This window comes from Urocampus carinirostris, chromosome 16 (genome assembly GCF_059441175.1).
Source record: "Urocampus carinirostris isolate Australia breed hairy pipefish chromosome 16, RoL_Ucar_1.0, whole genome shotgun sequence".
NCBI classification, from domain to species: Eukaryota; Metazoa; Chordata; class Actinopteri; order Syngnathiformes; family Syngnathidae; genus Urocampus; species Urocampus carinirostris.
In genome coordinates this window covers 20755671-20781178 of record NC_142364.1, presented here as the reverse complement: position 1 = coordinate 20781178, position 25508 = coordinate 20755671, and the positions used below count along the sequence as shown (strand labels likewise).

Sequence of the window (25508 nt, the reverse complement as noted above, 5' to 3'; positions counted from 1 at the left end):
AAATATATATTTTCTTATAATTGATAATTTTGATTAGGATTATAATCTGAGTACTGTAAATCAAAAAATAAACCAATCTAAGAACAGAGTTCTGTATGCTTGTTAAATGAATTATAATTAAGAAATACTGCGTCCATTGGGGGAAAAAAAATATACATTTGTCACGGAAAAGGTCCTTCCCCTATCTCTCTATCTTATTCATCTATCTATCTTTATCTCTCTTTATCTCTTTATCTGTGTATCCCTGTATCTCCCAATCTCCCAATCTCTCTACCTATCTACCTATCTATCTCTACTATCTATATAGTAAATGGTCTGCATTTGTATATATATATATATATATATATATATACTGTAACTAGTGTGTATGAGTTACGATGCGTGTGCAAGAAATATTTGTGTTTTGTTTCTTTCAATTATGTGTGTGTTTTTTTTTTGCTGACCTCATGTTAAATGTGATTTCAAAAGGCATTCTAAAAGTCCTAAAAAGTATTGAATTTAACTTGCCTTAAGCTGTAGGAACCCTGATAGAGTAGTCACGTGGAGCCTCATTCTCCTCAGGATGCGCTGCATTAAACATTTTGATAGTAGGTTGTTGTAGATTATATAGTAGTAGCATTAAATTATATAAAATATATATAATATAGCAGTCTGTTCAGTCCTTTAAGACTTCTTGTGATAAAGGGCTATACAAATAACTTAACTTGACTTGACCTATATATATATATATATATATATATATATGCACATATACCAAAGCCTTATCCTTCTAGTGGAAGGTGGCTGGAGTCAAAAACACACTCACATTCACCAAACTTTTATTCCCATTTGCGCTTCCCAACCTGACACCGAACATTACGCCCCCAGCAGCATGTTATCATCCAAACATTTTTCCAAGAAGTACAGACAATTACATAGTTGCATCCTTAAAAGCATGTATGTTTATTTGTGACTTTAACAAGAGGTAAAGAGGTTGACGCTTATTGTAATTATACATTTCAGACATTGTAAAAGCATATCTTCTGAAAGCACTACAATTCCTTCCAGCATTTTCCTGAAATCGGCTAGATCAAGGAAATTGCACTCCATTATCCCAGTGCTATATTTAGTACCATAATTGTGCTTTTGTAAACATCTGTGTCTTTTTTTCTAAGCAAAGTTTAACCCTACATTTTCCCCTACATTTCTTTTTTTTTTTAAAGAACTAAACAAAAAAAGAGTTGGGCAGGCAGCTTCAGAGAGGTGGTTCAGAAATTTTGTCGACGTTTGGGAAAAGCAGATGTACGTGTTCCCGGCTGTAATAATCCATTTGCTGGCTGCCTCTTTGGGCCCTTATCCCTCATGCTGTTGGTCATTGGCGACACTCTGCCAAGCCCGAGTGTAACCTGGCCCAGGGAGGCAGCTGCATGGCTCAACTGTGACCCTTTGATGACTCTGCAACTGTAACCCTCGGCGTACACATACCCGCAGCTTAAAATGCTCCCCCTGCGTTAAAGGACACACAAAACAGCCGTGTCTCCCTAGGGCGCTATCGTGCATGCTGTTTATCACCATAATGAAAGTGCCGGTTTAGTGCTAATAGGTGGGGTACGTTGTTTGAGGTGTCCTTAAAAAGTTGAAAGTTAAATATTTTCTCTATTAAGTATATGTCAACAATGCCCAACTGAGTTCAAAGAGCCCTTATCCTTTACCTGCTGCGCCTAATTGGTTTTATCTTACTTTCATCGGAGCTGTTCGGGGCTGAACACATTAGGTTCGAGGAATTAGGACTGAGGGAGTGCTAGAGAGTGACGTCATGCTTGTCCCCATGTTTTTTACTTTATTTGTAAGTGTAGCAAGAACATTGTAAAAGTAATTAGAGGCCTTCAAGTCGAGTGCCCTCGATAAGGCGCCTTGAATGGCTGACTACGCTAACAGTGTATGAGTGTGTGTGTGTGAATGGGTAAAAGTGTAAAGTACATTTTAAAACACTTCTGGAGGTCTTAAGTGACTTGTTAAAGTGCTATATAAAGGCAGTTTTATTTACCATCGAGTCCAAATACCAACACAAACCCCCAAAAAGATGAAAAAAGAATATTCATGAATTTATTCAAACAAATCTAAGAAATGCACATACTTGCACGCACATCATGAATAGACTAAGGCCACAATCCACCAGGAGATGGCAGCAGAGAGTAACAAAGTTCCACATTCTGTACAGCTTATTTAACTTTTTAAGTGAGCGACTGGATGAATGGATTAGATTTAAATTAGATGACCCGTTAGAAGCAATTCATTAGTCAGTTAGTGTCATACTTTTCAAACCAAGGTGGTCAGTTAATTCAGGAATAGACACAGCAGCAATTCCTAGTTAAGAGTCGTTCATGTTAAGAATTTACTAATATAGGTATCCAATATCGGTCCAATCGCAATATTTTCGAATTTATTTATTTATTTATTTTGTTATCCACTCTGCATCGTTCTTTTTTGTGTCTCTGCCTCTCTCGCTCTTAAATTGCAGCACTGAACTTTGTTAAGACCAATTTGGTTTTGAAAATAAAAACAGTAAAAACAACAGGATGTGTAATAACTGATATCGGAACTCGCAGTACTTTACGGTGCAATATTGGTATCCTAACAGAAGTAAAAATATTGAATCGGGACAGCTGTAGTTTATGGTTCGCCTATTAGGATGTTTGATACTCATTAAGATTTTCCGCTTGGTTTACAAAATGAAAGGAGATGCTGTGATTCTTTGTACCACCTCTTGTACCCAAACAGGAATTGACTCAAAGTATCATTCTGTGTGTATTTGTGTCTCAGCGCAACAGGTGTTTTGAAGTGTGTATGAAATTCACTCACACTTTTTTGACATAAGAGCACTGCAATCACCAACAAGCTTTTCCATGTGACTGACCATAAGTATTCTAGGTCTGTTAGCCTAGAGCAGGCTTCACCAACATGGTGGCCACGGGCACCAGGTAGCTCCCGTAGAATTCCTGAGTAGTCAGTGGACTGGTTCTGTGAATAGCTCACCAGTGATGGGTCATTTTGATTTTCGAGGAAATCGGATTCTTAACTGGCGTAATGTTTAGTGGTTGACTGATCCTATTTTAACCCTACTTCCAAGAGGTACACCCTGGTTTTAACATAATTAAAACGTCGTAACAACATAGTACAGTGGTACCTCTACTTACAAATGTCTCTACAAACACAAGTTTCAGGTTACAAAGTACCTGAATGGGTAAATATTGCCTGTGGTTAGAAAGGCATTTTAGGATACGAAGTCAAAAATACACTACAGTACGCGCTGCCATCCGCCACTCCCAGAGTTCTACCTGGCAAATGGTGCATATGAGTGAATCCCGACATGCTCTTCGTGTCCCCAGTTAAAGTTAAAAGGTAAATAAAATTTTAAATTTCTTCCTTTGTTTTTAGTTTTTTTTTTTACATTATGTGCGCCTCATGTTATGTTTATTGTGCGATAATCTAACTTTAACATGTATTTGTTTCATGTTCTGATGCTCTTATTATTCAATCAAAACAATATCATTCTTTTGCGGGGCTTGGAATGGATTAGCGCATTAACATTCTCAAGGTGGCTCTACTTACAAATCTTTCAGGTTACGAAGCTACTCCCAGAACAATTTAAATTCTTAAGTAGTGGTACCACTGTAATAACAGTAATAACATGATAAAGTGTCATTTTAGAAATGTGTATCCAACTGGTAGCCTTTTACGTTATTCTTTCAGCTTCCTAAAGATTGGTGAGAGTGTTAGCAGCTGCAGAATGGGATGGGTGTATACGCCCGTTTTATCTAAATCTAGTCACTGAAGTTTTTTGTGATATTCTTTTCGGTGGGGTAATCATGTAGCAGTTAAGGAGTAAATTATAAACTTTCAACATGGTTAGAGGCTCTAAAATCTATCTCCCCACAGCCAAAATTTTTATAGTCTGCCATCTAAAGCAGTTATGTCCCATACACAGGCCTCTACCAAGAATGGGCTTTTCCACATTGGACAGGTAATCGTCAACCCTCTTGAAGAGGGGGACAACTGTTGAACAAGCCAAATCATTCGTCTGTATTTCCTCCCTCTTTTTCTAACCTTTCTAGTCTGCTTTGATCACTGCAAAGGGATGGACAAATCTACAGGTTTCTTTTTATTTGATTCACAAGCCACCTTTCCTGGGTTTATTCCTAATGTTTTCATGGCATCAACCCTCTTCTTTCTGTCCAGCTCATGTGGCTTCTGTGTTGTGGTTGTATGTTCTTCTCTGGGTTTATGGGGTTTCTGATACCGCATGTCCGCGAATACTGAGCTGTCCGTCTCGGACACAAGTAAAAAATCGTGCTCTTTGCTTGTCACATAAGATCCTGATAAAGATAATAAGACATAGTGTTTTGTAGCTGTATCAGATTCTCATAAAGAAATGGAGGCAGGTTATTTCTGGGATGGACGTGAAATCAATACCTTTCTCTTGGTCTTTGAAATTGTTCCTGTTTTTTTTCCTTATCTCCTTGGCAATACTACAATACCTCAACACTCACGGTGTTTTTTCCTTCTACTCCCCTTTTGGAATTGTGACTCCCTTAAAAAGCTTTTACTCCTCCTGATCCTAATTTTGTTCTTTTCTAGACTCGAGATGATTTCTTGGGACAAGTGGACGTCCCTCTCAGTCATTTACCGGTAAGCTCTGTGTGTTTTTTTCTGAAGCTTTATTTGCCTTGACAGGCTTTCAATTTATTGAATACTTAGTTGCCAAAGTGATTAGATCTTGAAAATAATACAGGTTTTGTGTCTTGTTGCTGACCCTGTTTCTTGAAGTAAGGCTATCTTGACACTCGCATGCACAAATCCTGCAGTAATAAAGTCGTGAAACTCAAAATGCAAGAAATGATGGTTATAGTTTTCAGGATGTGTAATTAAAAAAAACAATTGCACTTCCAATTTACCTCCACCAAAACCCATTTCACCTAGAAAGTTTAGAGATTGGTAGCCCTATAGATAACACAAAGTCTGGAACCCTATGCCTAAAAATAAATGTATTTTATTATTAGACTGTCCATTTGCTAGCACAATTTACCCAACCATTTTTGAGAGAATAGCTAAACATTTCAGTTTGTTAATCTTTTCATGTGAATAGTGCAAAGATTTATTGTTTTACCTCAATTTCTGTATATGCTACTCATTTTGTAAGAACACTTAAGTTCTTGTTTGATGTCCCTTCCAATTTTTCCCAGATTGTTTAATTTTATTGTTGTTGCGGTAGTTTTAAGTGTCAACTAAAATACATTGTTATAAGACCCTTTTCTCGCCCTCCTTTGACCTTTAATTTGGGGTTTTCTTTTCCAAGAGTGTTTTTTTGCTGTGGCTCTCAAATGAGGGTCCATAAACTCCATTTGGCATGTAAGATTTTAAAATAAATTTGCACTGCAGGAAAGAGGTCTAAATATAGTGGAAGCTAGAGCTCTTGTTGGTGATAGGAATGAGTAGAGAGGTGTTGTAGTGGGATGTTTGGATGCATTCTAAGGGATGGGCAGGGCACCCGTACAATCCGGCAGGGGTAAACCAGTGAAAGCTGTCGGGCCCTGCTGTTGAACAGAAGAATGTGTTGTCTCACCCTGACCCGAGTGACATGGCTGCTTTCTTGTGTCCCGTTTAATCTGGAGGGACGAAAACATTGGCCAACCTGGGTGCCACGGTGCTTAAATTGTTTGGGTGTTTGGGCATTTGGATTGGCCATGGCCCAAAAATTTCGGTGTTTTTTTTTTTTTTTTGCTACTTTTTCCCTTTTTTATTTTCTTTGTTTTTTTTGTATGTGTTTGTCTTGCTGTCTGTCACCCCTCTCGAGGGATATGACCAGGGTAGATAGATAGATGGATAGAAAATTATTTTTTTTGTTCATTTGTTATGTAGTCGTCTGAAAAAACCTTTCACACGGTCAGCAAGTAAATAAGAACCATCGCTCTGGTATAGAGAAAATGCTCACACAAGTAGCTTCTTGTTGTGGCTTTTATAGCTTCGCAGGGCTCCCTGTTTGGCAAGACTGAGACTCTGAGAGATATCCAGAATGTAAACAACAAGGTGACTGTCCCTGATTTGGACCGCATGGAAAAAGCCAACTCGGTCAAATTTACATTGGCCTGGTGGGAAAATGCAAGCTTCGGTGACCTGTTTAATATGCTGCTAAAATTTTAGTTATAAGGTATCTTAATCTGGTCCAATCTTTAACTTTACATCCAGTATGCTCCGATGTTTGCATTTTTTTTTAAATCCAATTTTCTCTATTTAGTTACAAAATATAAAAAATAAATTTTTAATCTGTATTATTTGAGTATTGTATCATAGAGGACTTTCATAGAAAATTTGAATATTTTGATAATGTTATTTATTTTATGTAATTTGATTTAAGAGTGGGCAGCACGGCGGCGCAGTGGTTAGCGTGTGTGCGGCACAGTTCTGAGGTCGTGGGAACCTGAGTGGGTTCAAATCCAGCTCCCGGCCTTACTGTGCGGAGTTTGTATGTTCTCCCCGTGCTTGCGTGGGTTTCCTCCGGGCACTCCGGTTTCCTCCCACATTCCAAAAACATGCGTGATCAGGGGCATGATCAATCTAAACCTAGATACTTTCTCACAAGCCATGGATGTTAACTTATGAATTGTCTCTTTGTCCATTGTCACAACTCTGAAAAGTGGCAGTGTTTGTTTGCTTTAAACTGCAAACGCTCTGGCTGTTGCAAATGACAAAGTAGAGTTTCTGTTTTTCCAATGTGCAACCGGAGAAGCTTTGCACAACCGCAGTCCAAGATCAGAGCCATGTTATCCAGAGCCTTGACTCCCCAAAAAAGCCTACTTATTTTATCATTGCAGACTGAGGACCCCGCTATGGAGCGCCCTTATACGTTTAAGGACTTCCTGTTGCGGCCCAGGAGGTTAGTATCATCCAGGTAAAACGGCAACAAATGAGTGGAAATAAATGAGATGTTGAATAATCATTGAGAAGATTTGCAGGTTTCATCCGAACTTGCAGGTCATCTAAGGTCATTTCTACCTCACTAATTCCTTGCCATTGTTATTTTTAAGTCACAAGTCCAGGGTGAAGGGGTACCTGCGTCTGAAGATGGCTTATTTGCCTAAACAAGGAGGACCTGAAGAAGATGCAGGAGATATGAGGGAGGAGGCAGATGTAAGATAATTCATACAATTTTAAGTACATATTTTATCAATGTTGTCATTGATGTGGTAATATTTTATCTTGACATATTTTAAGTAAACTATTAGATATATAAAGAACACATACACTAAACGGAAGTTCCCCAAGTTTATTTTGGAAGATGTTCTGGTGCTAAAAAGATCATTACCTACCACATGAAATCATGTGCATGATAAAGGGTTTGAATTGGACTCCATGAAAGTCGGCGGAGTATTTTTCACTCGCTTTTAAACATGATCATACAGCAAATGAGCTATGACACTTGTTGTTTCCATTGGTTTTTACAGTGCTTTTTTAATTTTAATTTTTTTACAAAACATTCTTCTAGAGATATGGTCCAACCATTATCCAATTTGGATGTTTACAATAGAAATGTGTTAGGTAAAATAACAGTTGAATCTTATAATGGTGTTGGCCGCATCCAATTTTCCGCTAAAGCTTACAAAGACAAATTTCAATATAATTGTGACTCAACCTTACATAAGCCATGGTAGGAAACTGGTCGTGATGCCTTCCAGTCGAGACGGAAGATTCCAATATTCCCATTTGATGTGGAAAATCGACATCAACATTGATGTCTAGACTGAAAGAAACGGGTGGGTTGGTATTTGTTTGCTAACATATTTTTTTAATCAATGTTTTCAGAATATAATAAACAAATATTTTATGTGAAGAAGTAGTTAAGTACATATTATCATTCCATTGAAGTTTTGGATAATGTTTAATAGAAGCTACATTGCCGCTTAATTATTTTAATTTATTATACTTTATTCCGGGTATATATATACAGTACAATTTTTCCATTTGGCATGTGCCCTGTTGAAGATATTTTTATGATAAATATTTTTTTAAAATATTAATTTGATTTTTTTTTTTTGTGTTTTTGAGTAGTTTTTAATGCTTTTTGTAACTTATTTAGTATTTTGAGAGTATCAATGTCCGTCAATTCTATGCCAATTGTTACTAATGACAATGTACTGACGTCACGTAATGTGAACTAATGGCAATGCACAAACACAAAGCTTGAGTCATCTCCACTATCTGCATGCCACCCACTCACTCGACTCAAAATCCCTCAAAATAAACCTTTTGATAATTTCAAACACGTGGGAGAATCGCAGTCAGTTTCACATACAGCACTCAACAAAATTGGCCACCTGTTATCGAAGAGATTATTGAACGTCATGAAGCACTTGAATAAGTACAGTTTTTCAATATACTAGAGCTTTCAATGTAGTAAGTAGAGGTAAGATCTTAGGCCCGAACTTGGCTCGAATTTTGGGCTTAAAATGTCAATTATTAAGACAGGCTTCTCTCTCGCCGTTTTTTGTTTTCTTTTTTTGTTCTTTTTTTACCTTCTGGAGGATCTACACTGCATGCACTTACTTTTCCTCAAGTAATTATTTAGATAAAGAAAATGCTTACCAAACTACAGACGCTGCCCTACTTACTAACGAAATGGTTCGTAAGTTGAATTTGTTCGTAAGTTGCTTCAGTGCTATATTTTGTATGTTTAAGGTTTATATGAGTATGCTTAAGGCTTGTATTGTTTTTTACTAAAAATGAAACATTTTATAAAATAATATGCTATATAAAGATAAATAAAGTTAAGTTTAACCTACTTTCGTGAGATGAGCTTCAACAGTTAGGCGACTTCTACCTCCTTGGTAAAAAGTGGCCGAAAGAACGCGAGCCAACCATTTTCTCAACAGGCTCAATCTTCCATATTCCACTTTCATTTCAAATGAAACTGCTCGCCTCTTCTTTACACTTTACTATTGAAACAACAAAAATGTAAAAGTTCTTAGCGCGCTGGAGATTCAGTATAAATTGTTTACACACAAACTCGGAAGAGGAAACAGATTTTTTTTTTCTTTTGGGCGGATGCTGGGTGACCTCTCACAGCACCACACGCCGGTCGTGGCGGAAAGAAGCACTACAATAATATTCTGTACCTGGGAAAAGGTGAACAATACTAAATCTAATTTACAGTAATGTCCGGATATTTTTCGACATCCCGAAATAAAATGTTTGTATCTACCGTTTTTCGTAAGTCAAATGATCATAAGTAGGGGAGCGTCTGTATTAGTTTAACTCAAAATCAATAAATCCAAAGAAATTCTCCTCCTCTGTGTTGGGGTAAAAGAGGCGTGGCTCCCTCCTCCCACTTTCCTCCCATCAGACGTCATTTCTGCTTTTTGGCAAGATTTTTCGAGCTTTACGAAATCTCTGCTTTTTGGCAAATATTTCATTATTTGCAGCTTTGAAACTGCAAAATTTGAATTTCTTTTCGGTGACATTTTTGTTTAGTTTCACTTTCGTTCTCTGCACGTCGCAGAGATTTAGGCCCTACACCTGCAGTGCACATTTGATTTGAGGGATTCGGCCCCAAGTTGTGTAGTTCAGCATAAACATACATTATTATTGATACTAAGCAAGTGGGATCGGTTTGATACTATTGTCCTGGGATCGATACAATGCTCCTTCATCAATTTCCTCAAAGTGCAACTTGTCTGTGCAGAATTTCTTTGTTTACTCTGTGTACCTTCAAAATATTGTGCAATGGAAGGTATAGTTGGAATTGTTAGATTTGTTTTTTCATTACCTTTCTCTTTTTTTGATTTTACTCTCTTGCCTTTCATTTGAAACCCTTGTGTGATTTAGTTTTGTTGAGTATTTGAAGTGTTGCAATGACGAAACATTCTAGCATAATTTTTTTTTATAGTGATAAAGGGAGAGTGTGTTTTATTCAGCATCCTCTTGTGGTAAAAAAATAAAAGAACGATTAAAGATCAATACACCTTATTTTGTCTATGGCCATATTTTCGATCCACAGTGATACCATAAATGTAACCCCAATTTTCAAAATGTGGTCATTGTTACAGGTTTTTGTCTTGAATTTTAAAATGTGATAAGCAATCCCAGTATACAAACGATGTATGATATACTAAAAGGGACAGTGTGTATAATTTATCGTAGTGGTAAAAAAAAGGGATTGCATTAAAAATCAACAACATCCATCCATCCATCCATTGTCTTCCGCTTATCCGAGGTCGGGTCGCGGAGGCAGCAGCGTTAAAAGGGAAGCCCAGACGTCCCTATCCCCAGCCACTTCCTCCAGCTCATCCGACGGGACCCCGAGGCGTTCCCAAGCCAGCCGAGAGACATAGTCTCTCCAACGTGTCCTGGGCCGCCCCCGGGGCCTCCTGCCGGTGGGACATGCCCGGAACACCTCCCGAGGGAGGCGTCCAGGAGGCATCCTTATTAGATGCCCGAGCCACCTCAACTGGCTCCTCTCAACGCGGAGGAGCAGTGGCTCTACTCCGAGTCCCTCCCGGATGACTGAGCTTCTCACCCTATCTCTAAGGGAGAACCCAGCCACCCTGCATTGATTTGTATTATTAATCAAAATACTTGAACGATTATTTTAATCGTGCATTTTTCAAAATACGCGTAGCTCGAGAAATCAGCATTTATTTTACATAACATTTTTACATAACATTAGCCTCACCTAAAAGGAAAGGAAAAAAGTAGTAAAATGTTGCGTTTTGCTCACTTTGAGCCTTAGTAGTTTGTATTCTTTCTTGTGCTTTTTAACACTTGTTTTCTGCTTAACTACACAATGCAGCAACATCTAGTGATTAAATGAAGTTAAAGTTTGCATTTGAGTTATTTATATAAATAATTTTTGTCCTGTGTTTATTATAACTTTGCTGTCCACCAACTACCCTATACCACATTTGATTTACATGCACTAGTCTGTCTCTTCTATCTGTCTGTCTGTCTTTCTGTCTTTCTGTCTGTCTGTCTGTCTGTCTCCTGAGTCATACACAAAGGGAAGGTACATTTTTCAATAATGACATTTCCAAGCAAAAAGTATCAATATCAGAATGGTATCAATTCATACTACCTAGTATTTACTTGAATCGGGTTGATAATACAATTCCAAGTGTCACTCACCCCTACTTTCTATTCATTTCAGGGGTGGGACGAATCAGCGGATTCAGGTTCACAGCGCCCTCAGCAGCTGTTGCCACCTTTGCCTCCAGGTTGGGAAGAGAAGGTGGACAACCTGGGACGTACCTACTATGTCAACCACAACAATCGTTCCACCCAGTGGAAACGGCCTTCCAACATGTATGTTTTTGTCACTTTTTTAACGTACACAGTAACGTACTTTCTGTACTATAAAGTACACCGTATTATAAGGAGCACTAACAAAAAAATATTCTTTTTGGATTTTTTTTTTCATGTGTAAGGCACACCAGACTATAAGTTGCATGGAAGTAAAACTTAAGTTTAAAATAAAAAAGTAGCGTATTTGTGGATTGATTGATCAGTCGGAATTCTTCACTGAGCCTGCTGTGGTTTTTAAACTGCACACTTTATGAACACGCATGCCGGCTGAAAATTGCAGTAATATGCATAGGAAAGGACTGAACTTGGCCTTTTTAGCTTGGCCTTGATGCCAGGTCCTTAGCTTGGCCTTTGCCATGATCTTTGATTTTTGCATTCCGGAGATGGAATAAGAGCTTGCTCTGTCCACTCCACGCATCGGCCCGGTATTGCAGTACCTCCGGGAACGGTGCATTCGCAATGATCGCAGCAAGGTTTTAGGGCTAGGACCTTAGCTTGGCCTTTTGGCTGAGAGTAAGTGTCCCGGCTCCTAGGCTTTGTAGCGTATTATGAACTGACCGATAACGGATAATGGATAATGAATAACGAAGATAGATCAATAACCCTTAAAAACCCCAAACCCCCCTCACAGTTGCTTTATAATGAATGCTACAGTAAATGAACCGGATGGCAGCAGGGTTTTTTTTAAGGGTTATTGTTCTATCTTCGTTATTCATTATCCATTATCCGTTATCGGTCAGTTCATAATACGCTACAAAGCCAAGGAGCCGGGACTCTTACTCTCAGCCAAAAGGCCAAGCTAAGGTCCTAGCCCTAAAGCCTTGCTGCGATCATTGCGAAAGCACCGTTCCCGGAGGTACTGCAATACCGGGCTGATGCGTGGAGTGAACAGAGCAAGCTCTTATTCCATCTCCGGATTGCAAAAATCAACGCCTTGTTGTAACCGTCACATGCTGACAGAATTAGAATTTAACATTCGGCGCATGCCAGACCCTATCCGCTTGACCACGAACGATACAGACGACACATGAAAAGGCATTCCGTTTTATCCCATCATCACACTATTTTTAGTCACGGTATCAAATTGTCTGCGACAGGTCCATGGTACAGAAAATGTTGTGGGACAACTGTAATACAGTATTGTATTGCAAACTCACAAAGTCTCTACGAAGCGCACAAGATTCTGAACTGAATGAAGATAAAGACATTGTGGGAAGTAATTTGATTGTCCTGATAGACAAATGGGCGCATGTGTTTAAAATGTTAAGTTTGAGGTGAGGAAAAGTGAAACAGGATTTTATACCGATTTTTCATCACTTTGTTTTCTCATTTCTCTAATATACCTAGTTGGTTGGTGCTTGGTTAGATCCCTTAACCACTTTGGTTGTAGGGCACTATTTCCTATGGTGTATCTTGGGCAAGTACAGCCTGGTTGCGCCCATCACTCTTCAGGCCAACACATGTCTCCACCCGGTCTCGAACCAGGGAGCTTTCGTGTATTAGGCAAATGTGCTAACCACCACGGAAAGTACCGTGACTTAAAAATAGTGAGATAAGACCTAATTCTTTATCATGTGTCATCTGTATCCCTAGTGGTCTAGTGGATAGAATCTAAGCATCCAATGTTATGCTATTGTGAACAACTATTCATGTCCAAATCTGCCTGGTGGTTAGGACATGGCGCGATCCCTGTGTCCATCATTGCTATGCAATTGTGGTCAGCTATAACATTTATCGACAGGTAGAAAATTGCCTAACTATGGTAACGAATTTCCAATTTTTTTCGCATATAAGGTGCACCGAAATATAAAATTCAAGTTCAAACCACTGATCTAGTTAGTTTTTGGGTGCGCCTGATAGTCCAGAAAATACGGTACTTTATAGATGACACCATCATTTTCTAAACCTTGTGTCCGCAATCTCGTCCCCACCTCTTAAGAGACGTGATTTCAGAAACTGAGAGTGACAATCGCCAGCGTCAGATGAACCAGGAAGCTCACCGCGTCTTCCGATCAAGACGACACATCAGCGAAGATCTGGAGAACGAGCACATGGAGCCCAGGGACCTCATTGATAACGTGAGAAACACACATATTTTAATAAAGTATTACAGTATAGTGGCTGTCTTTTTGCATTACAGCACTAGAGTTGTTTGAACAATGTTTGTGGCAAATGTGTTTTTGTAATCTTTTATAAATATATATATTTTCATTATCTGTTTCTGTACCTAGCGTGCTGAGGAACTTGCTTTTATTGTTTGGACCGGTGGTCAGCAACACGCGACTCTTTGGCACTCCCTAGTAGGCTCCCTGGCACTTTTTCAAAACAAAAATCAATATGGGAGTCTTAAAGGGACACTGTATAATATTTAGTGCTATCTTGTGGTCCAAAAAAACTTTAATTCAAAAAAAAAAAAAAAAAATATATATATATATATATTGATTTGAATACTAGGCAAAATTATCGGAAATTGTATAGCGATGTTGTTTTTATAAAAAAATCATGGGTCAAGAAATTTGTATCCCTTTTACATAGTGGAATCCCAACTTAAGGTTGCTGCCATGTTTGTCTGGCAACTTGCTGCTACGCTGTGCTCTGTGGCATTGGTTTTCGTTCGCATCAGACAATACAGTGCCGTCTAGTGGTCAAATGATTGATTTAAATACTTGTCTGGACGATGTCACCAGGCACTGAAATATGTCATGCCGTATATCATTGGAAAGCTTGAACTTTTGGGATTCAAGATATATTGACAATTTCAAAATATACTAATCAGAGAAACATCACGATCAGTCTGAAACAACATACCCGAAAACTATACAGCTGGTGTAAGTCGCCAGTACTTCCCCTGGGCTGTCTTTAACTTCCTTGAATGTCCGGAAAAATGGCTTTGTTCTATAAAGAACAATCCATTGAATCCAAGCGTGTAAAATATTTACTCCAACACACGATAATGCCGAGAGATGAATAGTCATCCGCCTTAAACATTTCTGGTTCGTTGGACGTTGCTTCTTTTAATTTTTTTGTTTCGTTATACTATTTCCATTTACAAATAAATAGCCTCGTGAAATAATTCCCAATATGATCGTTAGCGCTCCCCTATCTGATTGACACCTTTTTCCATGATGAGGGTTTGTTCATGCTAGTTTTATTCATGCACAAAGTTACATTAAAATTGCGTCTTCCTCGACACATACATTCCACCTGTCTCACTCTTAGAAAAAATAAATACATGGGCCACATCGTTGCATAAGCCGCAGGGTTTAAAGCTTGGAGAAAAATTACGGCTTATAGTCCAAATTTTATGGACCTTATGTGATGCGTTCCTTATAAGAATTATATGAATCTTTTCATTTTATGCAGCTTCAAATTCATGTTTTTTTTTTTTCGTGCAATAGGGCTTTTTCAACATTTTGGGTTGCCAACACCTGGGTTTAGACTTTCTGTTTTAACGGATTTGTTGTATTTTTCACAATCTTTATTTCAATAAAGCTGAATTCCCCAATTTGAAATTTGACCTAAAGTTTGCTGGAATACTACCTCACCTGTGCTCGGAATTTTAAACTTTTGTTCAACTTTTGTTCTTTAAATAATTGCAAAATGCTTTGTGGCCAAATGGCCAATAAGATACCATTCTCCATTTATCCTTGTCTTCTTAATTTTATTTTTTAATACCAGCTTCCAGATTTATGTAATTTAAAACGTGATTATTATTCCTTGACGAAAATACATCACACAAAACTTTACCTTGGGGTAAAATTTTAGTAGATGTATTAAAAAGCTTGTATCAGTTCCCTTAAAATGGTTTTCAAATTTAGAATACAAATGGAAATAAAAGAAAAATAATATATATGGAAAATAGGACACATTTTTAAATTAAAAAAGGTCAGACAGTAAAAGTATTTTTTAAATTAAAAACGTATTTTTAATCCCTCCTAAATTATTTTTTTCCTAAATTGGGTTAGAATAGAAATTAGAATGACAGTTTTCTAAGGAAAGTACTTAAGTATCTTATAAACAAAACAGTAAACAACCCCCAATAATCAGATGGGCGCTTTGCATGGCTGACTCCTATTGTTGTGTGAGTGTGTGTGTGAATGGGTAAGCGTGAAGCACATTGTAAAGCGCTTTGGAAGGTCTTCATTGACTTGAAAAGTGCTATATAAATGCAGACCATTTACCATTAAAAAAAATCTATGAAAATACAATTAACATTCAATTTGAAAAATGCATTCTGGGGCTTTTATGGCCATATCCTTGAAATCCTTCCAATCAGTAGTATTATTCTTCTGACATGGTGGACTCTTATCCTTTTTGTCTGCAGTCTTGGGAGCTTATCACAGAGGAAGACCCAAATGACAGCCTGCCCCAGGCCCAACCGGGTACGTCCTCCCTGCTGACCCCACAACCCCCATCGACGCCTGTCCCCCAGGAATTCTCCGATGATTTGAGCCTGAGGCTTTCCTTCCCCTCTGACGCGAATGGCGAAGTGCCTGGGCCCAGTTCAGTTTTGGTGAGGGATCAAACCACGTTACATTGTGTATAAACAGAATACATATACAGTAGTACCTCTGCATACAAGCTGAATTCAGTTCGGGATTGTGCTCATAGCTCGAATAGCTCGTGTAACGAGCAAATTTTCCTGATACGAAATCATGAAAAACTAAAAAAATGGCCAATAAGATACCATTCTCACTAAAACACATTCAAATAATAGTTAAACATAAAACATACACTAATTAGATGATATTAACAAAATCAAATACAAAATTATATTGATGGCAGAAAGCCGTTACGGAGGTGCTTGGTGGTGCAGGAGGAGTGACAACGCACGACTTTTGATGATACGTAAGTAGTGCTGCATCAACGAATCGATAAAATCGATTATTAAAAGCGTTGGCGACTAATATGATCATTGACTGTGTAGCTCAATTTATGAGCCACTAAGCACATTTAATGCAAACAAGTGTATTGGATTTTGTTGCGAAGTTAAGGGTTGTATGACCACTTTGGTCTAGCAGAGGGCGCAGAGACCTTTTTCATTAAAAAAAAAAAGTGAAAAGAAAAATAACAATAATGACATGTTAAACTCAATACAAGGAGCAGGTTCTTACGCATATTATAAATGGGGAATGTTTATCATGAAAATAATCTTAAATTGCAGACCTAAACTTCCTGTACGCTTAAAATTAAAGTTACTGCAATTTATTCTTACAGCACAATTTTTTGGGGGCTGTTTTATTTTCTTTCAGAACTTTCTTTTGCCCTTTTAGCCTGACTGGGAACACTCACTTTCTACAGTTCTTTTGAAAGAAGAAAAAAAGAAAAAAAACTCTGCCCCCCCTTCAAAATGGTACAGAAATGCATAAAGCAAGTGTCATTAAACAGAGCTTTCGCAAGACTAGTTTCCACGTTTTCTGGATGTTTGTTTATTTTCAACGAAAGCAGTGACTTCCTCCCACTTAGCCAGCATCTCTGTCTTTTGTGGATGCCAGCTTTTTTGGTCCGACCTATTCGTTTTTTTTTTTTTTTCGCAACAGCAATATAACCTCCCTGGGAAATTAATGCAGCGACACGCTGCGCAAATTCTTCTGAGACTTTGTGATCGGCACTCGCTGCTTCACTATTATAGTTTTTGGCTTGGTCACTTACTGTAACACCGCCCTTGTTTTTCTATTATTTCTTGCTTCGTTTCAGTTTTTTTTTTTTCCCAGACTCCTCTGTTTCCATTTTCGGAACTCCTTGTTAAGGTCATAAAAAGTCACAAAAAAGCAGATGCTATAAAAACGCGATTAAAAATAAATCTTGCTGAGGAATACCTTTAGAATACAGATATAACCAGGGGCGCAGAATCAGGTGGCGGGAGGCACATGAGCAAAATGGACCAAGCTGATGGCGGCAAATAGTCACGACCGATGAGCTGTCTCTATTGATAGCCTCTCTTGAACTGGATTTTCCTTTGTAAAGCATGCAAAATTAAGTTTAAAAAAACCCAAGCTCTTGTCTCGAAATTATTGTTTGTAGAGGTGCTCGTGTAAACAACTGTACAGCAAATGTGTAAACAACTTATTAAATATGTTTTCGGCAGAACCAGTTGTCAAACCGACTGCGCTCCTCCAGTATGACGGACGGCGTTAGCGATCAGGCCCAGCCACCTCCTCTCGCGGTAAATATTTGCCAACTTGGCATTTTCTTCTGTCCCGTCTCCGCTCTTCCTTTGTGTTCTGTTACTGTTGAGCATTCTCATTGACCCCGAGGGCTTTATAGGCTTTTCCTTCACATCTTCGTTGTGGGTGTACAACACATTAATCCCGCTTTCCCCACCTCCTCACCGGACAGGTGGTGTTTCTAACTCTTCACTTCTCCCCCTTGTTGTAGCTGTCTTTCCTTTCTTCTTCACTCAGTGGGATTACCGCACCACTTCCTTCCCGTCTTCATTGCTGACTTCAAAGAAGGCTCTTAATCCTCAGAACTAAAACCATTCCAGTTAGACACCCTTGCATGTTTCCAAAGTTCATTAGTCACAGTCGCTAAGTACCACTGTCCCATGATTCTTGAGGGTGTCACACAATTGAGTCAGCTATGAAAAAATAAAGAATACTCTAATGTCAGCAGCAATGACAAGCCATTAGCAGGTTAGGTAATCAGGCAGGAATTTGCTATCATCAGTCATTGCTTACCATCATTGCAATGTTGTTGAGGTCTGTATATTAACATACAATGCAGTATTTTTTTGCTGTGATAATATATTGCGGTAAAAACTGTACAACAGCACACACTGCACACAAACAGCTGCAACATGACTGCCGTACATCTGCAGTACACAATAAAAAACATAGTTTACAGCAGTGGTCCCCCAACCTTTTCTGTACCACCAGTTTAACGTCTGACAATGTTTTCACAGCTCGGCTCAATACTAACAATAATAATAATAACCCAAAATCCACTGTGTAATCCCCTGAAATATTTGGGTGCGCCTACTCACTGCAACACACTCTGGTCGCTGTCATAACCTTTAACGCAACATGAATGAATAGTCTTTATTGTTATTATACAATGAAATTGGGGCGCTTCTTTCAGTGAAAGAACTCATGTAGAGAGCGGCCCGCTAGCTGCACTCCAGCATCAGGAGTCCTTGGCTTGACCCAGGTCTCCATGATGATTAAAATACAACAGTCAAGAACGTAGCGATTTCCCACAAGTTGTAGCTCCAGGTATTCCGTTCCATGGGTGATTAATCTAGCGTTTATGAGATACTGGCACTGAAGAAGTGGCTTGTGTGGCATTTTACATAGCAGCTGAAGTGATTTAGCACCCCCAGTTTCTAGAATGTAAATGCAATATTACAATGAGTAAATCCAAACAGCAGTCAGGTCATTGTAATTATTTTGGGTAGACATTACCAGCAACTCTGTTGCCCACCAAAACAGTACCGCATGAAGAGGCATCTTAAAGTGTCTAGTTCTTTGTATAACATTTAAAGTAACTTTTGATTTATTAAACAGTGTTAAATTTAAGGTAGTTCTTTTTATGTGACCACACTTCTATTGAATAGTCACCTATTTTGAACTCTTATTTCCTCCCTCCATATTTTTTTCACTACTTATAACTTGGGCTATACTGTTACATACCTAAAAATAAACTTTTTCTTTGCTAAATCCAAACCAATCAACAACTGCACTCAACATGACAATCAATATTCTATTTTGCCTCTGTTGATTCCCCACCACTATCCCTCATCCAAAAATTCCCATCTTCCTTCCTGAACACAATCACTTTATATCTGCACCCTTTTGTATTTCCAGTGTCCCTTCAATATAATCCCCCATTTTAAACACAACCCCCCCCCCAAAAATCTTATCCCATTGGCTTAAAATTGTGCTTGTTTTAGGTATCGAGTTTGTTCCTTTTTCAAGTAAAATAAGAACAATCTTCCTTAAAATGAGGGAAAATGCCTGATTGAGCACATGGTAGATAATATTTCCGACTTCAGGCATTTATTAATTCTCTGATTGGAATGATAATACTTAAAATGAGCAAAGGCTTTCCTTTTTGGGAAATTTTGCTCTTATTAAGGATTTGTTTTTCTTATTTTACTAGAAAATTAACTATGCTGACATAAAAAGGCACTTTAAATGCCAATGTGGTAAGACTTTTTTTTTTTTTACATAAATACCTGCCCCACATATTAATGCCCCCTCCTGACAATACTGTTATTTACCACCAGCAGCGTTCCCATTCCAGAAGAACCAGAGCTCAAACAGTCTCAGGTGGTGAAGATACCACGGTAATGTCTGTTTATGTACAATACAAATTATTTGTACGTTCATAAAACAACCCCAGTTGTTTGCAATACTTTAAAATGTACCGTATTTTCCGCACTATAAGGCGCACCTAAAAGTCTTATTTTTTTTCAAAAGCTGACCATGCGCCTTATAACACAGTGCGCCAACTATAGTACAACGAAAGTGTAATATTTCCCGCTGGCATCGGGGGATACCCAGGCTGAGCCAGGTCTCGGTGATGATTAATATACAACCGTCACAAATGTAGCAGTTTCCCTGGTGTTGTAGCTCCAGATCATCCGTTTTTTTCTTTTTTGTAATGGATCCGGTGTTCCTGAGATACAGGCTAGGCAGGGGTGGCTTGTTACGTTGCTGCAGCAGTAGGCCGCTGCTGTGACCCCAATTATGCTTCATCTCCTGTCGCCGCCTCATACTACTCCCGGACACAATAACAATCCACGGAGCACTTTATGGTGATACCTGCGCTTTTCTGACTTTTCTTAAGAGTCCGATTTAATTGATGAATTCCTTTTCATTGTAAAGAGCTGCTAAAATACTAGCTGTCGCCGTGCTTCTGGACACATTGACTTTTGCCTCTGCCCGGCTGTTTGACTGACAAGGCTATCACAGTCGCACCCACACAAAACACACACGCACACACACACACACACACGCACACACATACACACTGTGTTTCATGACCTGCCCCCGTGAAAGCGTTCGGTGTGTGTTGTCTGCTAGAGAACACAATGCACGAAAAGTAAACCGGATACTGCAAGGGATAACTGTACCATGAATTTTTGTAGATTGTACCTACTTGAGGTTGGCCTCAGTAAACCTACCTGTGGACTGTAGCATTGAAAGTGATTCGATATTAATTTGTTGTTGTTTTTTTGGGTAGAGGGAACATATTGGAAAAAACCCTTCTTATTAACTGGATGATGGATAGGGTAGACTTAATTGACAAAATATTACATCAGGTATGTTCACTGCCATTTTTTTGCCCAGACCAATACCTATACAAGTTTTATAATACTTACTGATACTTAGTACCGAGTGCAAAGTATGAATATAAAGAATATATTGTCAGTCTTTCTTGTTGAACACATGAGTCTTCATATTTTGTAGAAGTTTCTAAACCGATATTTTGCGGTACACCGCCACTGGTATTCATCGAAAAATTAAAGCTTTCCCTCCTGGAGACGTCGCTTTCCGATCTTCTGACAGGTTTATTTTTGCTCTCTTTCCACACCGGGCGCGGCCAGTCTCCTACAGCGACTGCATTCAACCTGACCACCCCGGGCCTGCCCCCTGGATGGGAGGAGCGGAAGGATGCCAAGGGGAGAACTTATTACGTCAACCATAACAACCGCACCACTACCTGGACTAGGCCCATTGTACAGGTACAGCAGGTCAAGGAGGCGGAGCTGAACTTGCGTCAACATTGTCTCGGTTTTCGATTCACTTTTCGTCCACTCGTTGTCAGCTTTTTATGCTGCCTGTTTTTTGTGCGTGTATGTGTATTGTGTTTTTTTGAAACTCTGGTTTGGACCCATCTCTCCCTGTGTTTGTTTCCACGATGGCATTGTGTCGAGCGTAATGCAAATGGGTGTCTAATATCTCTTTTTATCCTGATGGTTGTTTTTGTGTCCATGCATTTGTCTAATTCTCATCAGTTTCAATCGTTGATCAGAAGGAAGAGATCGCAGTCAAATGATTTCTGATTTCAAACTCAGTACACCTTCGCCAAGGCTGAACAATCTAGAATTTTAATGTTTAGCGGACTGTCTTTTTTTATGGCAATTCTGGTCAGTAAAACAGGAAGAATAAAAACCTTGGCAAAGGGTGAAAGGTGTGTTTTTCCGTGGTGCCCCTTTTCCACTGCAAAGTATCTATGCATAAGATAATTAGAAAATTCAGATAGTATTTGTGAAAAAGCCTGGATAAAACGTGCGTATACCGGTATATTTTTATCAATGCATTATAAAGTTGGTAAAATGTATTTTGAAGAAATTGAAGCTCACTAGTTAAAGTAGTTAAATTAAAGTGGTCCCTCCTTTGTGGATCACTAATTTCAGATTTACTCTCTATATTTGCATTTTAGGCCAATTTGCTATGTTGCTTGTTTAAGTAAACCATTTTTAGCTTTAGATAATAAAATTCATTCATTATTCATTTTAACTGGTGCTTAAAAAGGGTTGCGTGCATTTTTCATGTCTTAAAAGATGCCTCGCCCGAATTAAATAAACAATTAATATCCCCAAATCCAAGAACTATGTTGTCCTTAATTTGAGTAATATAACTAACTATTTAGTGAATTCTATGACAAAATAGTGACTAATACAACCAAGAATCAAGAGTTAATACTTTTTTGTATTGGTTGTTCAATAGACAAGATAAGAATAAGTGCACACTAATGTCTCAAGGTACCATAGTTAAAAATAAAGTACGGTATTTGTGTACTGGTGCATAACGCGCATCCCTAATTTTTTTCTAAAAATTGGTTTCTCATCTCAAATTAAGCATTGTAATTAACAAACATTAAATACGTGCAGCCATGATTAAAATCTCCCATTGACAACGTAAATTATGAATACAATACAAACATAAAATTTACAATATATTTATTTAATAATCAGAATCAAGTGTTCTTCCTCGTCATACTTTTGTGTTTATATCTTTCAGGACGACTATGTTTTCTTTATGCACTAACATGCGTCTCTGGTACTGTGAGTAAAAATAGTGTGATAATGAGATAAAATCGAATGCTTTTTCGCATGTCATTTGTATCGCTAGTGGTTTAGTGGTTTTGAAACAGCCCTCAATGCCGCGAACCGGGTTCAATTTCCATTGTTCTGTGATTGTGGCCAGTGATCTTTCTCGACTGATCATTTATTGCGCAAATGCTGTTAAACCTCGTGTATCACGCGAACCCAAGATTTGAGCTCTTTTTTGGGTAAAAAAAAAACAAAAAACAAATCAACAACGCATAAATATAGTATCTATTTTTCTGTAGATAACTAGAAAGCTAATGCTAAGATTCCCCCGTTTTTTGTAATTTATCTCAGGAAGCTGCAATATAACAGTCCACTGTCAAGCCATCTTGTCGCTTTCATAAAATTTTCTATGCCATGACAAAGATGTTTAGGTTATTTTACTCACTGCAAAATAGGATAACGGTTCTGTATGAAAAGTATTCTTATCTGTCATTGCAATTGGAACCAAAATTCAAGCTTTTGCATGCAGTGTAAAAGGGGCTAACTGTTCTCAAAATATGCCTTCTATATAGTGTGTTTTTTTGCAGTTTTGGAATCCGGCTTCCCTCTACTGGAAACAGTGTGGCATCCCTATTGTTCGTTCCCAACCCGTCTTAACTGGAAAAGTATTTTTTTCCCTGGCAGCTGACTGAAGATGGAGCTAGTACCTCAGCAGGGGCGGCGTCGCCATTAGGAGCAACTGCCGCCTTGACACCCGCTCCCTCCCCTTCTTCCAATGCCTCTTCTAATGCCTCCAACAACCACCTCCATGAGCCCCAAGTCCGACGACCTCGTAGTCTCAGCTCCCCCACTGTAACCCTGTCTGCTCCCTTAGAGGTGAGACCCACTCGCCTGTCTTCCACAACCTTTCTAAACAAGGATTGGAGAACCTTGGCCTCCTTTATAATTAAGTCTTAAAAGCCACTTCATTTCACACATAGGCCTTCAGTAGTGCTCCGTCTGAATCCATCATAGGGTTTGTACAGATGCTTGGAATCCTTGTAATTGCTTGATTTTCAATGTTGTGTTTTCAATGATTGGATCGCACTTGAATTTTGGGTGAAGTGATAGTAAATGCTTGAAATTGTTGCCATGTTTCACAACGAGTCTGCTAAAAATGACGACGACACTGCTGTCTGGTGGCTTTCCCTTGCAATTGCATTCCCACGTGATTAACGGCTGCTTATTTAGTTTATATGGAATTGTCCTATGAAGCGTCATCGCCCCCCTACGGGGTCGTGTTTTAAGAGGATGGGGTTGTGCTACACCTAAACAGGGCACTATGCAATGTGTATTAGTGTCAGGATTTCATATAAATTATAGACATGTATTATGGGCCATGAAAAAAAGTGTCGCGTTTCCCAACGGTAAATTTTAATGGGAAGAACTTACTGCAACCGAAAATGTCATTTTTCGGAACATCTATATTGGGAGAGATTTGTCTAAAAAAATACTCTCGTATTGTTCTGATGCACAATTATATTCGCGATTTACTCAACATCTAGAAATCTTGAAAAATGCACGCGCAAAAATAAAAATTGCATGTGTAAATCACAGATACTTTTGTGGCTCTGCAAAATACATTATACACACCAGATTTCTTCTTTTAATGGGACTGGAAAAATTAAAATACTGGTTTTGAAAGTCATTTAAAAATCCTTGAATTTGGCTGTGAAAAACGTGTATGGAACCCAGCAATCAATTCCTATAATATCCTCAATAAGTATTTTATGGCTATGGATTATTTGCTGCAGCTTCAGTTGTAACACATATAAAAACAACAAATAGCCTTATAAAATTGCAATATTATTTTGGAATACAACCACATTCCACCATCCAAAAATCCTCCTTTCTTCACTTATTATTGGACAAGTAGTAATGTACCGTAAATCTGTTTCTCTCAGCAATGAGAGGAAGAAGGTCCACAAATTTCCTGCTTGCCCAGGTTATGACAAACTTACCAGCTTTGGAGTTGTCCAACCTTTCCTTTGATGCCCGGTGTTTTCTTTCTTACATTTATTTTCCTTCAGTAATTGTGGGTTGACAAAACCACTATTTCATAGACCCAACAATATATTTGTTTGATCAGCTCACCACAAATACAGTTTGCTAGCTCGGGTTAGCACATTCAATCAATAGCCAATCATTCTTCTTCATCCTCCTCGAGTTAACAGCGGTTAGCTCCATCACTTTGGTGCATTTGAGTCCCCTGGCCAATCACATTTTCTGAAAACTGAGATGTCCCTATGCAGGCTAGAAGGCCCTGGTTTTGCAAAATCAAAATCTGATTGGTCAAGAAACAGTTTTTTCAACACATCCGGGAGAACTGATTGTGAAGGCCTTGAGGTAGATTTGTGACCCTGGCAACAAGTAATGGCTGAAATGTAATCATTTAAATGCTTAAATATGAAACACATATCTGGAAGCAGCAAAACCCGGGGAAAAACAATGAAAGGAAGCTGGCAAACAATAAGAATTATTTAATAAGTATTAATGGACAAAATATAATTGAAATCAGATGATTCTGATATTATTAAGCCAGCATAGAAGGCTTTGCGAGGCCTGACGACTCACCACTTTTAAAAGTGTTAAAACAAAAGGGGAAAATACAAAGTTCTCCAATCCTTGTTTTCCAAAAGCACCCACAACCTCACCTGTCCGACTTATGTCCTTTTCTCACACTAGTTCTCCTCACTTCAACTTCATTGAAATAACTTTGCACAAGCTTTTAACAGTGAATTAAAGACAAGTTTTTAAAAAAAAAAACACTTTGTGACATAAGCACTAGCTACATCCGTTGAACCTTGCAGTGTTATGATAAGTAAGGAGGAGAAATGTGTCTAATTAAGATGTTCTTTGTCACTTGCCAACAAACTACCAAGAGAGCCGACCTGTTGGCGATTTAATTAAGGCATGTGTAGGTGTATGTGATAAGATGCCATACTGGAAAGGAAACATAATTAGGACTTAAAGAGAAAACTCATTAAACACTTATTAGCATACATCGTTTACAATGAATTTTAGGTAAGGTCATAAGACATTAGGTGATAAATCAACTCCAGAAACCCATTAATAGCATTATATTTTTGCTGCTCTAAGTAAGGTAAAGCATAATAAAGTAATGCTTGGTAGTACT

The 25508-nt window shown here is 38.4% G+C and overlaps 1 protein-coding gene and 2 pseudogenes across 4 annotated transcripts in view; 2 read left to right on the top strand and 1 right to left on the bottom strand.

Annotated features, from left to right (window-relative positions):
- Nucleotides 1-25508, top strand: part of nedd4l (NEDD4 like E3 ubiquitin protein ligase) — a 78156-nt gene that overhangs the window by 26940 nt on the left and 25708 nt on the right. Inside the window, exons 8-18 of one of the 4 annotated variants that reach the window (XM_088355880.1) lie at nt 4095-4133; nt 4618-4668; nt 6852-6913; nt 7065-7167; nt 11177-11331; nt 13271-13409; nt 15656-15844; nt 17420-17497; nt 19559-19618; nt 20882-21019; nt 23018-23209. In XM_088355880.1, coding sequence (XP_088212006.1) covers nt 4095-4133; nt 4618-4668; nt 6852-6913; nt 7065-7167; nt 11177-11331; nt 13271-13409; nt 15656-15844; nt 17420-17497; nt 19559-19618; nt 20882-21019; nt 23018-23209 — 1206 coding nt within the window. Of the gene's footprint in view, nt 1-3967; nt 4004-4094; nt 4134-4617; nt 4669-6851; nt 6929-7064; nt 7168-11176; nt 11332-13270; nt 13410-15655; nt 15845-17419; nt 17498-19558; nt 19619-20881; nt 21020-23017; nt 23210-25508 lie in introns of all 4 variants that reach the window. The other 3 variants (XM_088355878.1, XM_088355879.1, XM_088355881.1) reach the window with 3 other exon arrangements.
- On the top strand, nt 11671-11790 carry LOC148350686 (U2 spliceosomal RNA; annotated as a pseudogene).
- On the bottom strand, nt 12173-12261 carry LOC148350685 (U2 spliceosomal RNA; annotated as a pseudogene).